At 44.4% G+C, this 22806-nt stretch overlaps 1 protein-coding gene across 4 annotated transcripts in view; it reads left to right on the forward strand.

Annotated features, from left to right (window-relative positions):
• Positions 1 to 1855: 1855 nt before the first annotated feature.
• CELSR1 (cadherin EGF LAG seven-pass G-type receptor 1) overlaps positions 1856 to 22806 on the forward strand; it is a 171890-nt gene continuing 150939 nt past the window's right edge. For all 4 annotated transcript variants that reach the window (XM_073652148.1, XM_073652149.1, XM_073652150.1 and 1 more), the window contains exon 1: positions 1856 to 5314. In XM_073652148.1, coding sequence (XP_073508249.1) covers positions 1999 to 5314 — 3316 coding nt within the window. In that variant the 5' untranslated portion in view covers positions 1856 to 1998. The remainder of the gene's footprint in view (positions 5315 to 22806) is intronic.

Raw genomic sequence — 22806 nt, forward strand, 5'->3', positions numbered from 1 at the left:
GTGTCGGTGCAGGCAGTACACTGGCTGGTACATGTGCTGGTGTATATACTGGTATATAGGTTAGTACATAGGCTGGCAGATGTGCCGGTGCAGGCAGTACACTGGCTGGTACATGTGCTGGTGTATATACTGGTATATAGGTTGGTACATAGGCTGGCAGATGTGCCGGTGCAGGCAGTACACTGGCTGGTACATGTGCTGGTGTATATACTGGTATATAGGTTGGTACATAGGCTGGCAGATGTGCCGGTGCAGGCAGTACACTGGCTGGTACATGTGCTGGTGTATATACTGGTACATAGGTTGGTACACAGGCTGGTAGATGTGCCGGTGCTGGTACATGTGCTGGTGTATATACTGGTATATAGGTTGGTACATAGGCTGGCAGATGTGTCGGTGCAGGCAGTACACTGGCTGGTACATGTGCTGGTGTATATACTGGTATATAGGTTGGTACATAGGCTGGCAGATGTGCCGGTGCAGGCAGTACACTGGCTGGTACATGTGCTGGTGTATATACTGGTACATAGGTTGGTACACAGGCTGGTAGATGTGCCGGTGCTGGTACATGTGCTGGTGTATATACTGGTATATAGGTTGGTACATAGGCTGGCAGATGTGTCGGTGCAGGCAGTACACTGGCTGGTACATGTGCTGGTGTATATACTGGTATATAGGTTGGTACATAGGCTGGCAGATGTGTCGGTGCAGGCAGTACACTGGCTGGTACATGTGCTGGTGTATATACTGGTATATAGGTTAGTACATAGGCTGGCAGATGTGTCGGTGCAGGCAGTGCACTGGCTGGTACATGTGCTGGTGTATATACTGGTATATAGGTTGGTACATAGGCTGGCAGATGTGCCGGTGCAGGCAGTACACTGGCTGGTACATGTGCTGGTGTATATACTGGTATATAGGTTGGTACATAGGCTGGCAGATGTGCCGGTGCAGGCAGTACACTGGCTGGTACATGTGCTGGTGTATATACTGGTACATAGGTTGGTACACAGGCTGGTAGATGTGCCGGTGCTGGTACATGTGCTGGTGTATATACTGGTATATAGGTTGGTACATAGGCTGGCAGATGTGTCGTGCAGGCAGTACACTGGCTGGTACATGTGCTGGTGGATATACTGGTATATAGGTTGGTACATAGGCTGGCAGATGTGCCGGTGCAGGCAGTACACTGGCTGGTACATGTGCTGGTGTATATACTGGTACATAGGTTGGTACACAGGCTGGTAGATGTGCCGGTGCTGGTACATGTGCTGGTGTATATACTGGTATATAGGTTGGTACATAGGCTGGCAGATGTGTCGGTGCAGGCAGTACACTGGCTGGTACATGTGCTGGTGTATATACTGGTATATAGGTTGGTACATAGGCTGGCAGATGTGTCGGTGCAGGCAGTACACTGGCTGGTACATGTGCTGGTGTATATACTGGTATATAGGTTGGTACATAGGCTGGCAGATGTGTCGGTGCAGGCAGTACACTGGCTGGTACATGTGCTGGTGTATATACTGGTATATAGGTTAGTACATAGGCTGGCAGATGTGTCGGTGCAGGCAGTACACTGGCTGGTACATGTGCTGGTGTATATACTGGTATATAGGTTAGTACATAGGCTGGCAGATGTGTCGGTGCAGGCAGTACACTGGCTGGTACATGTGCTGGTGTATATACTGGTATATAGGTTGGTACATAGGCTGGCAGATGTGCCGGTGCAGGCAGGGTGACCCGCACACTGAGCCCCCTCCTCTCTCTCGGCACGGAGGTGCCTGGCTGCTGTGGGAAGCTCCCAGCAGGGCGGATAGATGGATAGATAGAGCAGGTTTATGGTAATGAGCTGTGGAGGGGGAGGAGGACAGGAGCGGCGCAGCCTGTGAGGGGGTGGGAGCCATTTTGGACTCACTCGTAAAGTTACCGTGGGACCTGTGGGTGAAGTTGCGGAGTGCCCGGCATGCCGCCCCGCAGCCCGCGCTGACAGTGGAGATGTGGGCGCTGTGCTTGTGTGTGCTCGGGCTGCTGCAGCCGGCGGACGGGCTGGATGTTCACCTTTATCCCGGGGCAGCGGTGAACGTGTCCCTGGGCTCGGACTGGACGTACCGGTTGCGGGGAGCGATGAGCGGCGATGTGGAGACGGAGCAGGGGCGGCTGAGGCTGCGGAGCGGCGCCCGGTGTGATCCGCTCTCCCCGCTCTATGTGGATCTCAGCTCCAGGAGCCGGCGGAGCGCTGTGTACATCAGGCTGGACGTGCGGGCTCACGGGCAGCGCTGCCACCTTCAGCACCGGACTGTGGACGTGGAGTACGAGGCGGGCACCGCTCTGTGCGCCCCGGAGCTGGTGGCCCGGACTGAGGAGCTGCTGCGGGCATTGCTGGGAGTATCGGGGTGCAGGTGGCCGGCATGGCAGTGTGCGGACTCTGCGGTGCACCTGGTGTGCCAGCCTGCTGCATCCTCCCGCCGGGCTCTGCTGGTGCGGCTCCGCCTGGGCTCGGGGGGCTCTCACACGAGGCTGAAGCGGAGCCCCAACAACAGCCCGCAGTTCCAGCTGAGCAACTACCAGGCTTCAGTGCCCGAGAACGAGCCGGCGGGCACCCGGGTCACCTCCCTGCGGGCTATCGACCAGGACCCGGGCGATGCGGGCCGGGTGGAGTACTACATGGAGGCTCTGTTTGACAGCCGGTCTGCCGACTATTTCCATATAGATGCCGAGACCGGCACCGTGAGCACCACCCAGGTACTGGACCGGGAGACCAAGAACACCCATGTGCTGAAAGTGACTGCCACCGATTTTGGATCCCCCAGGAGGTCATCTGTCACCTACCTGACAGTGACAGTGAGCGACACTAATGACCACGTCCCCTCCTTCGAACAGTCAGTGTATAAGGAAAACATTAGGGAAAACCTGGAAGTGGGCTATGAAGTGATGACCATCAGGGCCACCGACGGGGATGCCCCCTCTAATGCCAACATGCTCTACAGACTGGTCAACGCAGATGGAGTGAACGCCGTGTTCGAGATAGACCCGCGATCTGGTGTAGTCAGGACTAGGGGGCAAGTTGACAGGGAGACTGTGGCTGACTACCAGCTCATAGTGGAGGCCAATGACCAGGGGAAGGACCCTGGCCCGAAAAGTGCCACAGCCACGGTATACATCAACATCGAGGATGAGAATGACAACTACCCTCAGTTTACGGAGAAGCGCTATGTGGTACAAGTCCCTGAGAATGTCAGTCCCAACACCAAAATCCTGCAGGTCCAGGCCACAGACAAGGACAAGGGTAACAATGCCATGGTCTCCTACAGCATTGTGAGTGGCAACATCAAAGGCCAGTTCTACATCCATTCGTTTACTGGGGACATTGATGTTATTTACCCCCTGGATTTTGAGACTGTCAGGGAATACTCACTAAGAATCAAAGCCCAAGATGGTGGCCGACCTCCATTAATCAATACGACTGGCATGGTATCAGTGCAGGTAGTGGATGTCAATGACAATGCCCCCATCTTTGTTAGCACCCCATTCCAGGCCACAGTCCTGGAGAATGTTCCCATAGGCTACTCTGTGGTTCACATCCAAGCTAATGACGCCGATTCTGGAGACAATTCTCGGATACAATATAGTTTGACGGATACACCGCCTAATTTCCCCTTTGTTATCAATAACAATACCGGCTGGATTACTGTGTCTGTAGAGCTGGATCGGGAATCTGTGGAGTCCTATACTTTTGGAGTAGAGGCAAGAGATAATGGAGAGCCAGTTATGAGTTCATCTGCCAGTGTGACTATAACAGTGCTGGATGTCAATGACAACAACCCCACCTTCACTGAGAAGACCTACCAACTGAGGCTCAATGAAGACGCTGCTGTGGGTAGCAGTGTCCTCACCATGACAGCCGTGGACAGGGATGTGAATAGTGTGGTCACATACCAGATCTCTAGTGGCAACACCAGGAATCGATTCGCCATCACTAGTCAGAGTGGGGGTGGACTTATCACGTTAGCTCTACCCTTGGATTACAAGCAAGAGAGGCAGTATGTTCTCACTGTCACAGCTTCTGATGGCACACGCTCTGACACTGTACTGGTCTTCATCAATGTCACTGATGCCAATACCCATAGGCCAGTCTTTCAGAGCTCACATTACACAGTGAGTGTGAGTGAAGACAAACCTATAGGCACTTCCATAGTTACAATAAGTGCAACTGATGAAGACACAGGGGAAAATGCCAGGATAACGTACATCATGGAGGATAACATTCCTCAGTTTAGGATAGACCCTGATACGGGGACCATTACCTCACTGATAGAACTAGACTATGAGGATCAAGCATCTTATACCCTGGCTGTGACCGCCAAGGACAATGGCATTCCACAGAAGTCTGACACCACCTACGTAGAGATACAAATTCTAGATGCCAATGACAATAGTCCTCAGTTTGTAAGGGATAGGTACCAGGGTGCTGTGTTTGAGGATGTACCAGTTTCCACCAGTGTGCTTCAGATATCTGCCACAGATAGGGACTTTGGGATGAATGGGAGGGTCACGTACACATTTCAGGGAGGGGATGATGGAGATGGGGATTTTTACATTGAGTACACCTCTGGTATTATTAGAACAAATCGACGCTTAGATAGGGAAAATGTACCTGTGTATAACCTGAAAGCATTTGCAGTAGACAGAGGGAACCCACCTTTGAAAGCCCCTGTGGACATCCAGGTTGCAGTTTTAGATATCAATGACAACCCTCCAGTGTTTGAGAAAGATGAGTTGGATATATTTGTGGAGGAGAACAGTCCAGTGGGCTCTGTTGTGGCCAGGATAACTGCCACAGACCCTGATGAAGGAACCAATGCCCAGATCATGTACCAAATAGTTGAAGGTAACAATCCGGAGGTCTTCCAGCTGGATCTCTTCAATGGGGACCTGACCGCTCTAGTGGACCTGGACTATGAGGTGAAGACAGAGTACGTCATTGTGGTTCAGGCCACCTCGGCGCCATTGGTAAGCAGGGCTACTGTCCATGTCAAGCTGCTGGACAAGAATGACAATGACCCTGTCCTACAGGACTTTGAAATTATTTTTAACAACTATGTGACCAATAAGTCCAATAGCTTCCCATCAGGAGTAATCGGAAAAATCCCTGCTTATGACCCTGATGTGTCTGATACATTACACTACAGCTTTATTCAGGGCAATGAGTTAAATCTTCTCATCCTGGATCCATCCAGTGGAGATCTGAAGCTCAGTAGAGACTTGGACAACAATAGACCCCTGGAAGCCATGATGAGAGTTTCTGTTACTGGTGAGTCAATGAGTACTGTCTCATATCTGTATATGTATAATGATAGCATGCAGATTATAAGTCACTGTACATAGTCATGCGTATACCAATGTAACAGGTGTAGCAGCTGCGTTCAGCCTGTAGGACCATGTGCTGGAGATTTACAACCTCTGCTGTCTTGTCTGCCTGGCTGCCTTCTGTTTAGCTGTAGGAATATGCAGCACTTATTGGAGGCGGTGTGACGTGGTTTTCTTGATCTATGTGATGCTTTACAAACACTTTTCATATTTATTATTGTACAAATATATTGTGGTAATATTGATTTTATTCTTGTTTCTTTATGTAACCAAACAGCCAGAGTACTGATGCAGGAGGGGCACATCTGCAGTGACTGTGTGGATGCACATGTATGGCTATGGTGTAGAATAGCCGCTTGGCTTCATTTAATGCTGCATCATTAGCTCTAGATTGACGGACTCATTTTACAGGTGGCCATAGCTTTAGTGATTATTCTCATTGTGTATGGTGGGAAATGATCATTTTCAGTCTGATCAGTCAGCAAAACATGTATCAAACTTGCTTTACAAATTCAATCCTTTATCAGCATTATAGTAGTCTAGAGATTTCCATTAGGCCGTACATACATCTCATGAAAAATCATTTGCTCCTTATCAAAGTGTCTGAAGTATCATGAACTAACCACTTTAGTTCACACTGGCGAACATACTGCAAGCATAAAGGGGTCGTTCACATTTGTTGACATTTTATCTACATAAATGCACATATTTTGGGTCTAAAGATCATTTTTCAAATTAGGTTTCGTGAAAGATTTTGCTTTTACCTGCTCTTTGTTTCCCTGCAAATTCAACTTTGATATGGTTTGTGGTCATAAATCAGCTGAGAACAAGACAGATAAAAGACTCTGCTGTCAGACTGTTAGAACGAGCTCACTGATGGATTCTCAGTTAGAGGATATAGAAGATAAAAGCTGTAACTTTTTTTAATGAAACCAAATTGCAAAAAATGATTTTTCGTCCAAATGTATGCATAAAGGAGGCTATCCCTGTTGGGCAGCTCTGATGCTTTGCAGCGCTGGGGTCCTGGGTTCAAATCCCACCAAGGACAACATCGGTAAGGAGTTTGTATGTTCGCCCCGTGTTTTTGTGAGTTTCCTCCGGGTTCTCCAGTTTCCTCCCACACTACAAAGTCATACTGATAGGGAATGTAGATTGTGAGCCCCAATGGGGACAGTGCCCATAATGTCTGTAAAGAGCTGTGGAATTAATGGCACTATATAAGCAATGCATAATAATAATATAGGGGTTGTGTCATCCACAATGTATATTACCTAGTCAGGGGATAGAAGATACATGTATGATTAGTTGAGATCTGACTGCTGAAACCCTCATTGATCCTGTGAACGGGACTCCCAAAGCTCCCTGTGTGAATAGAACTGTAGTGATCTTGTGCAATCACTGCTCCAATATCTCAGTAGGATTGGTGGTCGCAAAGATTTACTGTCGGTCTGCTCACACAGGCAACTTTTGATCCTCTCTTTGGTGACGGACCCTCAGTATCATACATTCATTATGTATCGTGTGAATAGGAAATGCATGTTTTTGGGATGACCCCTTTAACCTGTTTGTGGAATAAAGGGAGACAAAATACAAATTATAGACTGTATATGGCAAAATAGAGTGTTTTATCCTCCCCTTCAAGCCTTTTTAAAATAGGAATAAGAGAAGGGGGTCTGTGGTCGTAAAGCATTTTTTAGAGGTTCTCCCGTGGTTGAGTATATTTCGGTTAGAAGATACTAAACAGTGTAAATGACAAAACCTTTCAATGAGTTCGGAATGTCAGTAAAGGAGACTTGTCGGACTTCTTGTCTGAGTATGCAGCACATCGAGGAATATTAGTGGGTGCACTTACTGACTTTTCTTATGGTGATTACTGTTATAGCCACTGATAATATTAATAATACTACACGAATATAATTCAATAAAATATTCAATTGCGCTGTAAATGGAGATACTCCTGAAACTACTACTACTGAATTGTTCATGGTGAAAAAATAGAATTATCTGCTGTGTATATGGAAATAGATCTCTCAAAATCACAGGAAAACCTGGACTTTTACATATTTGTTATATCACACTTCTGTGTTACTGTTGTTACGTAGGTACATTTGTCTTACAGTTAAGTGATTCTTTACATTTCCCCTGTAGCTTTGTAAAATAAGCCGTGTCAAGATTGGCTCCCTCATAGCTCATATTGAGTTTATTTGCTTCTCCATGAATGTAGGTAATCCGTCCGTTTGGCTACATGGATGTAGAGATGGAGGCTAGAACTTGGAGGTTGACTTTTGTAGAAAGTTTTATTACAGTTGCTTGTTCTTGGGGAAATGACTCTTTAATAACTGACTAAATTAGACACATAGCCATATACAGTGGTTTTTCTAGAACCTGATGGCTACATTCTGTGTATACCTATATTTGTACTGGCTTACCTTGGGTACTCTAGAGCAGAGGTCCCCAACCTTTTTTGCACCAGGGACCGGCTTTAAGCAAGACCAGTTTTCCATGGCCCGGTGGGGGTGGGGGCGGGGCTTTGGTCATATGGGGTGGGGTTATGGAGGGGTGGAGCTGTATGGGGAGGATGCTGGCGGGACCTCGGTGTACAGCGCTGCTAAGTAGCAGCATTGTACATTGAGCGTCAGTGTATACAGCGCTGCTGCTTAGCAGCGCTACACACTGAACACCGGTACCGGGAGCCGCGTCACTGAAGCCAGTCTGCTGCCCCAGCACGCCCCACATAACATGTTCTGCCGGGGGCGTGTCAGTGAGGAGAGCCTGCCGCCCCACCCCGTCAGGAACACACCATGCTGTGCAGGAGGGCCGCGTCACTAAGACCCGCCCCGTGACGTACAACAGGTACCATGCTGTGCTGTGGAGGGCTGCGTCACTAAGACCCGCCCGACGCCCCACCCCGTCCTGCATAATGTTCTCTGCCGGGAGCTGCGAGCTGTCACGGCTATGGCAGAAAACATTATAAATCCACACAGAGCGAGTTCTGACCAGGCGCAGGGCCGCGGAGCTAGCTGTCAGCGGCAGGGCCGGCTCCAGGTTTTTCTGGGCCCCGGGCGAAAGAGTCTCAGTGGGCCCCTTTAACACATACCACGATTCATGATGCAGAGATACGGTGGAGAAATATATATATATATAGTACAATGCAAAGATTTCACTTCATGAGTGATATCTATTGTAAATTCTACAATAGCTCAGAAACCGGTGAATCGCTCCACACAGAATAGTGGCCCCCATATAAGGCTCCATACAGGATACTGGCCCCCATATAACGCTCCATACAGGATACCGGTCCCCATATAATGCTGCATGCAGGCTGTTACCCCCCACATAATGCCCCATACAGGCTGCCCCCCCTCTTTATAATGCCCCATGCAGGCTGTCACCCCTCCTCATTATAATGCCCCAAGCAGGAATCCCCCCCTCTTTATAATGCCCCATGCAGGCTGTTCCCCACCTTATAATGCCCCATGCAGGCTGTCACCCCTCCTCTTTATAATGCCCCAAGCAGGATGCCCCCCTCCCCTCTTTATACTGCCCCATGCCTCCATACATTAAAAAAAAAAAAAAAATCAAATACTCACCTCCCTTCTCCTCACCTGCTACCTGCTGCCCGCTGCTCGGCTCCGAACTCCAGCGTTGTCGTTTCTTCCCGCTCAGCGCTCCCTGTGACGGCTCAGGGGAGGGCGCGGTGTAAAGACGTCACCGCGCCCTCTGACCTGAGACGTCACAGGGAGCGCAGAGCAGGAAGACAGCTGATCTGCGGAGGCACGGGGAGAGGTAAGTATCGGGCTGCCGGGGCCCTGAGCAAGCGGCGGAGAAGGGCGGGCGCTGACACCGCTCTCCTCCGCCCATAGCCCAGCGGGGTGCGCGACCGCCAGTGGGCCCCTCTGCCTGCTCAGAGCCCCGGCATTTGCCCGGGTGCTGACGCCGGCCCTGGTCAGCGGCGCCGCGGACCGGCTGAAAAACCCCAACGGCCCGGTCCTGGTCCGCGGACCGGCGGTTGGGGACCTCTGCTCTAGAGTAAATTATTCCTGAACCAATGGCCAGTTGTAACAAATGAGCTTGTGAATTTCGCCGCACAATCCGGCCAAAGGAAATATAGGCTATTTGTGATGTCATCCAAAAAAGCAGTAAGCACCTGTACTATGTGATCTACTCTCATGTTTGCTACATGTACTATTTTGTGTATGTAAATGTGAAAAAGGTGCACGGAAAAATTCTCCAGTAAAAGCAACAGGCACAAAAAATGGTTGAACACAACAGCACAAAAATTAAAAGGCAGAAAAGAAATAACCTCTGAGCTCCCAGGCAACATGTTTCAGACCCGCATGGTCCTATGTCAAACTTTTTGTGTTGGTGTGTTGTTGCTTTTTATAATACTGGATCAATAAAGCAATTTGTCTGGATTGTTGCATTTTGTGCATGTACCCTGCATCAGAATGTGGACCTCGATAGGCGTTCCTCAGTGGGACAGGCAAGTGTTAGGGATCACCTTATAGTGGATGCTCTCGTTATTGTGTACATTGCAGCCTATATAATTTAATATAAAATTAAATGAAGTGTTTATGCAGTATAAATGGACAACACGGGGGCTCAGTGGTTAATACTTTGCAGCGCTGGGGTCCTGGGTTTAAATCCCACCAAGAACAACATCTGTAAGGAGCATGTATCTCCATGTTTGCGTGGGTTTCCTTGGGTTCTCCAAATATATTGATAGGGAATTTAGATTGTGAACACCAATGGGGACAGTAATGATAATGTCTGTAAAGCGCTGTGGGATATGATGGCGCTATATAAGCAAGCATAATAATACGTATATGCAATATTTTATTATCCCTGTTTACTCACCTTGTAATTAGTATATAATTAATATTATCGGTTTTCATATTCCGTTCCCCTTCCATTAATTATGTTTTGTTTCAAAGGTCTCATTTGAGAAGAGTAAGTAATGTTTGTGGTACGGAGAGGTCTGATTCCAGCTGCCTATTACATTCTGCCCATAAACTTTCCCCTCTTATCTACAGACAGTGGACAGACACAGACTAAACAGAGCTACCGAAGGATTCCTGCAGAGCCAGGATTGACATGTTAGGACAGAGCGTTTAGAAGTAGGCTTTTGTATAATTGGATAAGGAAATTCTGGATCACTTTACAGAGGTATCAGTCAAAACCAAGTTAATCACGAAACGCAATGCCTGCGTGTTGATTTTTTTCCTTCTCACACAATTGAGCATATTTTTCATGGGAAAAGGAGCTTTTGGCAGCATTTGCCTCCCTGTAGCAAGAGGAGCTTTTTCTTCTGTATATATAGGGTTTAGCTGAGAGTTCAGTTAAACAACTGTCAGCAAACAGCCCCCAAGATCCCTTACAGGGGTCCTTAAAGAACACAAACCACTGAGCTTATAGTTATGTTTTAGCCATTGATGATTTTCTGGGCAGACAAGGCTATAAATGTTATGACATTCCGCCTGCAGAGTCAGTCAGTGCGTGTTCACATGGTGCAATTACAGCACCTTGCAACTGGATGGGATTTCACAAAGCCACATTTTCACCCAAGCGCAGATTTTAGGGTATACTGCAAATTTTAAAAATCTGCTTTTGTGCTGTATATAGATTTGTCATGGATTTCTGCACTTACTTTATTATTATTATTATTATTATTATTATAGCGCCATTTATTCCATGGCGCTTTACATGTGAAAAAGGGGTATACATAGTGAAAACAATTACAGTAATCTTGAACAAAACGTGACGGCGACTGGTACAGGAGGAGTGAGGACCCGCCCGCGAGGGCTCACAATCTACAGGGGATGGGTGAGGATACTTTGGTGAGCGTAGTGCTGGTCGTGCAGCGGTATGGTGAAGCGATGGTTACTGCAGGTTGTAGGCTTGTCGGAAGAGGTAGGTCTTTAGGTTCCTTTTGAAGGTTTCCACTGTAGGCGAGAGTCTGATATGGTGGGGTAGAGAGTTCCAGAGTAGGGGGGATGCATGGGAGAAATCTTGTATACGATTGAGGGAAGAGGAGATAAGAGGGGAGTAGAGAAGAAGATCTTGTGAGGATCGGAGGTTGCGTGCAGGTAGGTACCGGGAGACTAGGTCAGAGATATATGGAGGAGACAGGTTGTGGATGGCTTTGTATGCCATTTATTTTATTGCTGTAATTAAGTAACATAAATATAATACCAATCCCCCCCTCCCCCAAATATATAAACCTTAATATCTGCAAAATAATCCTATTGTTGTCCGTCATTTTCTAAAGGTATAACCTGTTTGAATATTAACTAGTTATACCTGTGTCTAAGGGCTCAAGCAGACGTCCGTGTAAATCTGTCCGAGCACGGAGTATTAATGCACGGATTGGCCGCGGCTCTCCTGACTCGAGCGTGACAGCCTTATAGAAATATATGAAGCTGTCACATGGCCAGCCCATGCATTGTGGTCTGAGATCGGACCGAAATCCACGGACAACTGCACGAGCCTTAAGACTGCGTTTTTACATGGTGGCCACATTTTTTTTTAAATCATAGCAAAAAAAGCAACACAGCTGCAACATGTGAATACAGCATTTGATGGCTTGTCAACTGATGGAGTATAATAAGCAGCTTTCCTAATATCCTGAATGGCAAATCTGCGTATTTATATTGTGTTTCTTTTTCTTTCATCTGCTCAATTGAAGTCTGTAGAAACTTATTTTCTGACTGATAACATGATCTGTTCAGAAAGAGTGCAACCTGTCTAACCGTGGTGCTGTCCCCATAGAGATTAAATTGCTTAATGATCTCGTCAAAATCAGCAGTATCCAACTCCAACAATCTCATATCTATGGCCGTAATCAATTTCAAATGGTTTTGTCACATTATTAAGTTAGGCTACAACATAAGTCATATTGCATGAAGATCACAATGTCACTTGGTGGCATCAAAACTAGCGATTGTCAATGGGGCCGCATACTGACGCTTGTGCTACTTTGCCCCCAGACACTTCGATATAAAGGCCCCCCCATATTAGATGGCTGACAGCCGAAAGATACTGCTGATTGTTCTGCTGACAGCCATTTTATACGACTCCCATACACAGGAGCGCCCCTTTGGGGCAACACAAAAACATACTAGGCCTCAATTATCAAAACAAAAACTCTTTGTTGTCCATAACAACCAATTACAGCCCAGCTTTCATTTTACCAGAACTGTTTAAAAAATAAAAGCTGAATTGTGATTGGTTGCTATAGGCAACGAGGAGAGATTTCATTTTAAGCAATTTTGATAGCTGAGGCCTTATATGTTTTTGTGTTGACCCTTTGTATAGAAAAGTGAATTCTGATACATTTTCATATACAGTTGAAGATAAAAAATATCAGAATTCACTTTTCTATACAGGGGGTCAACACAAAAACATATTAGGCCTCAGTTATCAAATCTGTTTGAAACAAAATCTGTATTCATTGCCCATAACAACCAATCACAGTTCAGCTTTTATTTTTTAAACAGCTCTGGTAAAATGAAAGCTGGGCTGTAATTGGTTGTTATGGGCAATAAAGAGTTTTTCTTATAGACAGTTTTGATAATTGAGGCCTAATATGTTTTTGTGTTGGCCCTTTATATAGAAAAGTGAATTCTGATACCATTTTTTTTCAACTGTATAGGAAAATGTTTCCCTATGTGTACCACCCATGGGCAGATAGTGCCCTGCGGATACTTTCATGTATAGGCCAGGAGATTTCCATGTAGCTCAGACACAGTGTGCAAGGTCTACATTGCGTGAATGGCATGACATATAACTTGTAGGGAGCGAACAGGCTGCATTCTCATGGCCACCTCAATTGTGTGCGGGTCACATGGCCACTTTTGACTATATAATGGACACACCCATTTGCCATTGTTGTATAAAGCCAGGCAGTATTTCACAAAGGGGTGGGGGAGGGTAATTCTCACTTTCTACTGCGGAATGTGAATTTCTTTTCTTTTAGCTGCAGTGTATGTAATAAGATTACCTATATACAAAGCTATAAATGGCTGCTTTATTATTTATAGTGTTTTTTTTTTTTGTACACGAGTCGATGATGTATGTAAGTGGTTGTAATGTTAATTGTCCAGTATATTACTCCAAATTATTATCACAAAATTGTTACAAAATTTTTCCTATTGAATCGCATTACTATCGTAGTATGATCTTAAAGCCCAAAACAAAAAGTCTAGGAAGGGCGAAGCTTACACCTGACGCCTACAAATATTCCACCTATTTGCATTCAATATGCCTTATCTTTTACTGGTTAGATAGTTAGATTTTTTGCTTCTTGCAGTCTTGGAATGTCAGAAAGAATGTATTACATAGCAGAGTTTAATCCCATCTTCTACAGTTTCAGTCGGGTTTTTTTTTTTGCAATTTTTCACATGATTTGGTGACTCAGTTATATCTGGATGTTTCCTTTTAGTGCTAAATGCAGTGTGGCGGTTGACTTGGTCTCATGAGAACACCCAGAGTGATCACCACCTGTGGATGCTTCCGTGGTGCAGCTGGCTCTCGGAAGCAACATATCGGGGCCTTTCTTCTCAGTGCTACTGTATAAATAAAGCAGACGGAGCCGTCGTGCTGAAATTCTAGCCTCCTCACAGTGTAGTCACATGGCAGACGAGCGAGTCCAATAGAGGTATCATAGGGTGAAGACACTAGTTTTAACCGTCAACTTGTGAGGTGGGGTTTGCCACACCCCAGGGAATTTTTGTTTGGCTGCCATTCATTGAAAAATGCTGGTATGAGGATACGTGTCTCACTAGCTTCCTTCCATTTGTAGGTGTCAAAAATTTGCTATACTCATGTGTAATCAATCGCCAATAAGAAAATGATTAAAACAAACGTGATCTTTGCATTTTCTGTAAAAATAAGAGATTTCTAAACACTGGGGTATAGGAAACCCCACATCACCAGTTGCGTGACAAAAACCCCACCTCACCAGTTGAGGGATAAGTAGCATTTCTCCCTAACATAAGAAATCACTGTAAACTTCTCTAAGCTATGTGCCCACGATGCCGAAATGAAGCGGAAAATTTCCGCTTCATTTCTGCATGTCCTTGCCAGTAAAAACGCATGCGGATTTTAACACACGTTTTTGAAGTGTTTTTGACATGCGGATTTGCCATGCGTTTTTATAATGCATTGAGTAGGCAATTCCGCATGCGTAAACACACAAATAATGGACATGCTGTGGATTTTTCCGCACATAAAATCCGCTGCGGAAAATTCCGCAGCATGGGCACAGAACATGCGGATTGTCATTGGGGACCATGGGGCACATATTACCAAGCGTTTCCGCAGCAGAAATTCTGCAGAAAAAACGCTTGAAAAACGCATCGTGGGCACGCAGCCTAAAACTTTTTAAAGTTATGGCTGGGTTCAGATGAGTATGTGAAAAATTCTGGATGATTTTCTTCAGTATTGTCATCCATATCACTTTCCAATGCCATCTAAGTTCCATCCTTATATTCGTGTTTTTACATCCATATTGCATCCTTTATTTTATACATCAACAGTTTAAACTGTTCATGATCAAATTCAGTTTCCCTTGAAACTCGGATGCAATATGGATCTTCCTTATGGGAGATTTTTTTTGTGCACCCATAGACTTGATCCGAAAAAGGGAAGAGAAACTAGTGCATGCTGCGATATTTATTTTTCAATCTGTGTGAAAAATTTGTCATCTGAGCAGCCCTATTTGAATACCATTGGTCAGTAACATGGACAGCACACATACTACGCTCGTCTAAACAAGCCCGAAGACTGATTTTAAAATTTCCACAATCGTTTTCACTTTCTAAAGTACTAAAGGAGATTTTATATAACTATTAAGTGGTATGGGTTATTAACGGTTTGTAATAACGTTAGAGCGCTGGGAAATTGCACGTGATACTTTTTCAGGACCGTGTAGTTGCAAAGTAGTAAAAAAAAAAGAAAAATTAAAAAAAAAAACAATAATCCAGACATTAGTCGGCATTCCTATAAAAAATAGTCAAAAGAGGTTTACAATAATAAAAAAAAATCTTTATGTTTCTATTATTAGTACTCATCTTGTAGGGACTTTAATGGGAATCTGTCATCAGGTTTTTGCTCCCTCATCTGAGAGCAGCATAATATAGGGATAGAGACCCTGATTCCAGCGATGCGTCACTTACTTGGCTGCTTGCTGTAGTTTGGATAAAATCACTTTTATCTGCTACAGATCTACAAGTTCTCTGAATGCTGAGCTCTGCCTAACCCTGCCCACACCACTGATTGGCATCTTTTTGCCCATGTACAGTGTACACAGAAAGCTGTCAATCAATGATGAGGGCAGAGTTATACAGAGCTCATGAGACTGGAGGACTACATGGCAGCAGGTTTACTAGTCCTCTAATGATAATCTCCTGATGATAAAACAATTTAATCCAAACTATAGCAAGCAGCCCAGTAAGTGACATATCGCTGGAATGAGGGTCTCTGTGTCTACATTATGCTGCTTTCAGATTCAATGACAGAAACCTGGTGACAGATTCCCTTTAAAAAACTAAATGGGAACATGGATTGTATCTTCTATTATAGCTATCAATCGGATACTAGCCATCAGTACATGAAGGAGCCACCCTGTTATTAGAGCATATGGATGAACTATAGGTCTATCAAGATGTTCAGCGGACAGTAATTATCGCCCAAACATGCACATGGTAGAATAAAGAAGCCATGTAACCAATAGTTCGTATTGCAGATATAAGAACTTATCATTACACTTCCAGGTTCAATTTTACAAATGTCTCCAGACAAGGCCAGTTTGGCTGATGACATGACAGCACGCCATTCATGCATTTGCACCATTTGCAAGCAAGTGTTTTAAGCTAGAAATAGTTTGTAAATATCTCATACTGCAATCACATGTATCTACCACTCAGAATATCCATGAGAGAAAGAGTTTGGGTACAGTTCTGGTACCCGAACCCAGCTTTGGACTAAAGTTCAGTTGAACCCAACGAACCCGATCTTCCATGGGTCTGCTCATCCCTACTTCTCACTTACTTGGCAGGTCCATAGGAACAAATATTATCCATCCTATGTGTATAAGACGCTGTGGTTTACAGATAATCAATTGCAAACCATGTGTATATGCTGCATGTGGAGTTACATCCTGCATCTCACCGTACTCCTGAGACCTTTTCAACTTGCATCACTTAGACCTAAGTTCCAATTCCTCTATTTTTCCATTCTCTGAGTCCTTCAGAAGTGGCCCTTAATTAGTAATAACAATTGTTATTCACAGATATTTTTAACGAAGGGCCTTGAAGCAGCGTGAAAGCTACCAATATATCACTCATTTTCTGACTTCCCAGGCAAGTTACAAAATAGTTACGTAGTATTAACAACAAATAATATAGAATTGCAGTCAGTACATTCTCTGTCTCCCTGTCACGGGTGTGTCAGAGGTGACAGTCGCCCTGCAGTTGGTTGCAGCAGATCTCTACGTTTGGCATTACAGTCATCTTCTTAAAGGCTGGCTGTCTCTAGGACCCAGCTGGTACCTCCCTCTGGCTAATTAGCTCCCTGACCTGGGTGAATAAATACCTGGTGTGTATGAGAGGTAGGTGCCAGCGATATTCATTACTACTTGTGAGGCTTAGCAAGAGCAGTACTTCGTTCTTTTCTGGAGCTTGAGGCCGTGTGCACATTTGGAGTCTTCTAAAGCTAAGCAACTTCCCCCTGTTTGTCTACCCTTGTCTCTATAGAGTTTAGTGGAGATCGACTAGTGCTCTCATCTCCTTCCTTCTCTAGCCTTAGCCATACGCCAGGGAAAGTCAGGGCGAGGCATGCGCGCGGCGATTGATGAAGAGCCAATATAGGGATGGTAGTTGAGACAGGATGACACTAGACCAGACTTAGAGGTCTCCACTTCCCCCTTTCCCTAGTGTCTGGGCTCCCTTTCCCTCTTCCCTCTGTGTTGCACTAAGTTTTTCCCACACCTGGCGTGACACTCCCCCCAAAACTAGCTTACACTCTTTTTCCACAGCCCTGGTTTTCATAAGTACAATGAAAGTTCTTTGGATATACTCTACACTTAGCCTTTTAGATTTTATAATCTATATTACAGTTGGGGATAATGCACTTTGCTTTGTCCAGTATGTTGTACATCAGTGGAATGTAAAAAGCCGGTCACTCCTGTAATTTAGGTGACAAGATGTTTGAATGTAGCAATCCCTTCAGCCATAACCAAATCTCACCTGTGACCTTAACAACAGCAAGTTCTTACGGGCCAGTCATGCTATCCCCTCGAGACAAGACCAGTATGTCAAACTGCACATAAGCATGTAGAAGAGGATTAATAGACCGTGGAAGCAAAATGTGCAACTTGTATGTATATTTTCTGGTTAGTAGACAGTAGCAGAGACTAAATATACTGCCTTTTCCTGCGCTCTGGGGAGAACTAATGGAGGCTGTTTACAGTTCTTACTGTATTCCTAGAAGACCATGATTGGGAGTCAAGGTTGTCGAGTGGTTTCTTGAATTGATAGCTTTGCCGTTGTCTGCAAGGATGATAAAACAATACTCGTATGTTGTAGTTATGGGTCAATATTGTAAAATACATGGTAGTTTCTCAAGATGTGTATAGATTGTGGTACCTGCCACTAGGGACTGGACTATCTAGGAGGCCTCTTTGTGCTTTTTACAAAGTGTATTACTATTGCTCTGTATTGGAGAGTGAGCATATTTTATTTACCAGATTGTTAAAGGGAACCTGTCAATATGAAAATGCCGTCCAATCTGCAGGCACCATGATATAGAAGCAGATTGATATATAGGTAGTTTTGAAATAATATTTTAGTATAACCTGTTTTTTCATTATTTAATCCTCTGCTCTTTTGGGGATTTTTAGTCCAGTGGGTGGTCCAATCAGTGATTGACAGCTTTCTTTATATAATAGTGCACCCAGAGGTAGCTGTCAGTCACTGATAGGACCACCCACTGGACCGAAATCCCAGAAAGAGCAGAGGATTAAATGATGAAAAAACAGGTTATACTAAAATTTTATTTCAAAATTATCTACTCCGCTCCCCCTGCTCTATAAGGCTGTGTGCACACGCTGTATTTTTGCTGCATTTTTTTCAGTGCATATTTGTTACAAAACCTGGATGGTTTCCTGATGTCAGCAAAGTGAATGAGAATCATGACGTCTCATGCACACTCTGCTTATTTGTGACTTGCAGATTTGGTGCAGATGTAAGTCTGCTGCATGTCAATTCTTTCAGGGGTTTTGCTGCAGATTTCACCCATACTAATGCGTGGGGAAACATCTGCACCAAAAACGCAAAAATACACGTCTTTGCCCACTGCGTATTCCCTGCCAAGAGATTCAGAAATTTCTGCACTAAATACTTAATGTGTGCACATACCCTAACATAGTGCCTGCAGATTGGACTGCAGCTTTTTCATGGCGACAGGTTCTCTTTAAGTATGGATTCATATAGTTAATATTAGGCTTTAGATCAACATATAATGTTTTTTTTCTTTGTAGATTTTTATTAGATGGATATGTGAACATCATATCAAGGTATCAAAATGGGCAAATTTTGGATAGTACAGTAAAGTATAATAGTCAGCACTATAAAAACAATGAAAATTATTGAGCCTTAGTACAGGGCAAAAGAAAAGATCACAAACGTAGAGGTATAACTATAAGGGCTCGCTCACAGTGGTGTATGATATGGAGGAGTGCAATTCAAGAAAATCTCGCATTGCACTCTGACCAATTAGTCAGTCAGGCAGAGCAGATCTACGTTTTTTTTCTCATGTCGATATGGCATGAGAAAAAAATCGTAGCATGCTGCAATTGGCGGCCTATGTCGCATGGTGCGCACCCATTCAAGTTAATGGGTGCGTGCAAAACATCTGACTGCACTCGGATGTCATCACCGATCATTTTCACCGAGACAGGCAATGGAGAAGATGGAGATATTAATCTCTTCATCTTCTCTGCACATGTGAACTGATTCTCACATGCAGATGCTATATAGCCATAGAAACTGGTGGAATCAGAGTATTCATTTGTAAGCCAAGGGCTCTTTCACACGTCAGTGATTTTTCACGGCCACAAAAAAACTGTCCCAAGTTTCATCAGTGGTTTTGATGAGAGTGTCACCAGAGTTTGGCCATTGTGTCAGATTTTACCATCAGTGTTTGATCAGAGTTTCATCAGTTTTTCTCGGATGAAAAAAAAACTGATGGAGGTTTCTCCAGCCTATCAAACAGTCCAAAAAAACGAACAGCAAATAATAAAAGACTGACTGTCACTTCTAAGCTGAAAACGTGTGTACAGGTGCAAGCTAAGAGTGTCACGGGTGTGTCAGAGGTGACAGACAGTCGCCTGCAGTTGGTTGCAGGAGATCACTACGTTTGGTATTACAGACATCTTCTTAGAGGCTTTCTAAGGTACCCGGTGGCTACCTCCCTCTGGCATATTAACACCGTGCCTGGATGTATAAAATACCTGCTGTGTTTCAGAGGGAGGTGCCGGCGATATTCATTACTACCTGTGAAACCTTTAGCAAGAGCAGTACTTCATCCTCTCTGGAGCTTGAGGACTTGTGTGCATTTGTCTGGAGTTCGTCTGAAGCTAAGCAATTTCCCCCTGTTTGTAAACCTCTGTTGTCTATAGTGTTTAGTGGAGATCGATTAGCGCTCATCTCCTCCCTTCCCTAGCCTTAGTCATACGCCAGGGAAAGACAGGGCGCAGCATGCGACGATTGGTGAAGAGCCAATACAGGGACGTTAGGGGAGACATGGTGACGCTAGATCAACCTAGGAGGTCTCCACTTCCCCCCTTTCCCTAGATTCTGGGCTCCCTTTCCCTTTTCCTTTGTGTTGCACTAAGTCTTTCCCACACCTTGCGTGACAAAGAGTAGCCATCTCCATATATAACTAAAAAATAAAGCTGCACTCTGTAGCGCTATGCAAACATGAAATATGAATTGCATTACTGGTGTAGAAAATAGGAAAAAAACGAGAATACTTAGCGCATAAATTGGCCAATTCATGTGTACCTAGCAGCCGCGATAAGGCGATTCTCTTTGCTGGGAGCTAACCTAGTGTGATTTCACTCGTGGGCTGCTAGCCTACATTTAAATAGGTAGGTAGGATCCTGCTGTGATTAAAACCGCCAGAGGCTGATGGGTGGAGTGCTCAGTCAGATTGCATCCAAGCGCTGTCTGATTTTTTTCACATATCCTTAGACTTGCATTGGCGAGTTTGATTCCACACTTTGATAACTAATAGACAAGTGTCCATGCTTTTATGTGGACCACGGGAAAGAATCAGACATGTGAGCTACCCCATAGACTATTATAGGTATGAGTTCTATCTGTGAAAAATATGGATAACACTCTTTAAGAGAAAATCTGAAGTCTGAATGAGCCCCTAGTCTAAGGATTCTCAAGGTATCAAGGTATGCATCCATAAATAAGGAGTACAAAACCAGATACATCACCGGATTGAATCCTGTGTAAAGAGGAGATTTATAACACTGGGGCCACAAATTCTTAACCACATAGTTTAGTGGCTTACTATGAGGCAGAGCATTTTTGGCATGTAGAGTACAAGCCTGTCTGATGCTGAAACTGCAGCGTGCAGGTTTCCCTACTTCTACCCTTGTAAAGTTCTCACCATATTGTGTATAGGAAAGTGTAATTTAAGGAGGCCTGTCACTACCCCAGTTTACCTTTAAACTTCTATGTCCATACAAAATATGGACATAGAACCTTCTATATTAGCATTGTAGTGCCAATTGGGACATCCAAAATCTTGTTCCACCAGATCCAGCCTGTGTAGTAGGTGAAGGATTAAGAGAAGCATATTACATGACCCCTGTTATCATTGATGAATAGAGGGCTCCCAGATAGTAAGGCCCTCCGCCATACCGGTAGGTCAAATGTACGGAAGGAGAAAATCTAGTGTAGTTACACAATCCAAGAATAACTAAGAAAGGATGGCATTACTCAGCACTTTATGTATGACTTTATGGCCTGTCACATCAAAGAACAATGAAATATTACAGTTTCCTTAATCAACTTTATTAAAAATTGGCAAGTGTTATTGGGTTCATGGACGTGTTAAATCGCTGAATTTCTACCTTGCTTTCTTCTACACAGACATGTGTGCAGTGACCTGATATCCTTTCCCTGGTGTTGGCTCTGACATGTTAGAAAGTCCCTGAAGCTTTATGGGACTTTTCCACTGTTTCATGTAATCTCTATATCCCACTAATTGGAAGTTTAGACATAAAGGAAATGATAGCGCTACTATGTAACGCAGATGTGAACAGAGCTTTACGCAGTATGAAAATGACTTATGATTTAAAGCAAAAGCTAATAATACTTTACATTCTGTGAACGGCGCTATTGATCCGTAATCACCGGCATGAGGCGTTGTACTCTAAGGTTATGTGCCCACGATGCAGAAATGAAGCAGAAAATTTCCGGATCATTTCTGCATGTCCTTGGCAGAAAAAACGCATGCGGATTTTACACGCGTTTTTACTTGCTTATTTGCCATGCGTTTTTCCAATGCATCGTATAGGCAAATCCGCATGCGGAAACGCACAAGAAATGGTCATGCTGCGTTTTTTTCCGCACCTAAAATCCGTTCAGAAAAAATCCTGACCATGTGCACAGAACTTGCAAAATGTCATAGGATGTCATTGGATAAGATGTGCAATGTGCGTTTCTGCTGCATTTCCGCACGGAAAAAAAATGCCCAAGAAACGCACCAAATCCGCATCGTGTGCACATAGCCTTGGGCCACTGTTGTGGTGTGGTATCTGCTATTTTGAATGATTTTATATATTGTTATATAAAGCATTACAGATTATTTGTACAAGGCTGACAAAAGAAAAGTAAGTTCTGTTTAAGGCTATGTTCACACATTGCATTTTTGCCACATTTTTTCCAGCGGCCAGAACCTGCTCTCTTGGCAGTAAAAATGCTGCGTTCAAAACGCCTTTTTGTTGCCATTTTTGCTCATTTTTTTTGGTGCGGATTAGAAGTGTGATTTGTCTACAGTACATATTTAATATACACTTCTCAAAAAAATAAAGGGAACACCCAAATAACACATCCTAGATCTGAATGAATGAAATATTCTCATTGAATACTTTGTTCTGTACAAAGTTGAATGTGCTGACAACAAAATCACACAAAAATCATCAATGGAAATCAAATTTATTAACCAATGGAGGCCTGGATTTGGAGTCACCCCCAAAATTAAAGTGGAAAAACACACTACAGGCTGATCCAATTTTGATGTAATGTCCTTAAAACAAGTCAAAATGAGGCTCAGTATTGTGTGTGGCCTCCATGTGCCTGTATGACCTCCCTACAACGCCTGGGCATGCTCCTGATGAGGTTGCGGATGGTCTCCTGT

The sequence above is a fragment of the Phyllobates terribilis genome, unplaced genomic scaffold (assembly GCF_046119375.1).
Source record: "Phyllobates terribilis strain yellow unplaced genomic scaffold, ASM4611937v1 Scaffold_11__3_contigs__length_659146591, whole genome shotgun sequence".
Taxonomy (NCBI): Eukaryota; Metazoa; Chordata; class Amphibia; order Anura; family Dendrobatidae; genus Phyllobates; species Phyllobates terribilis.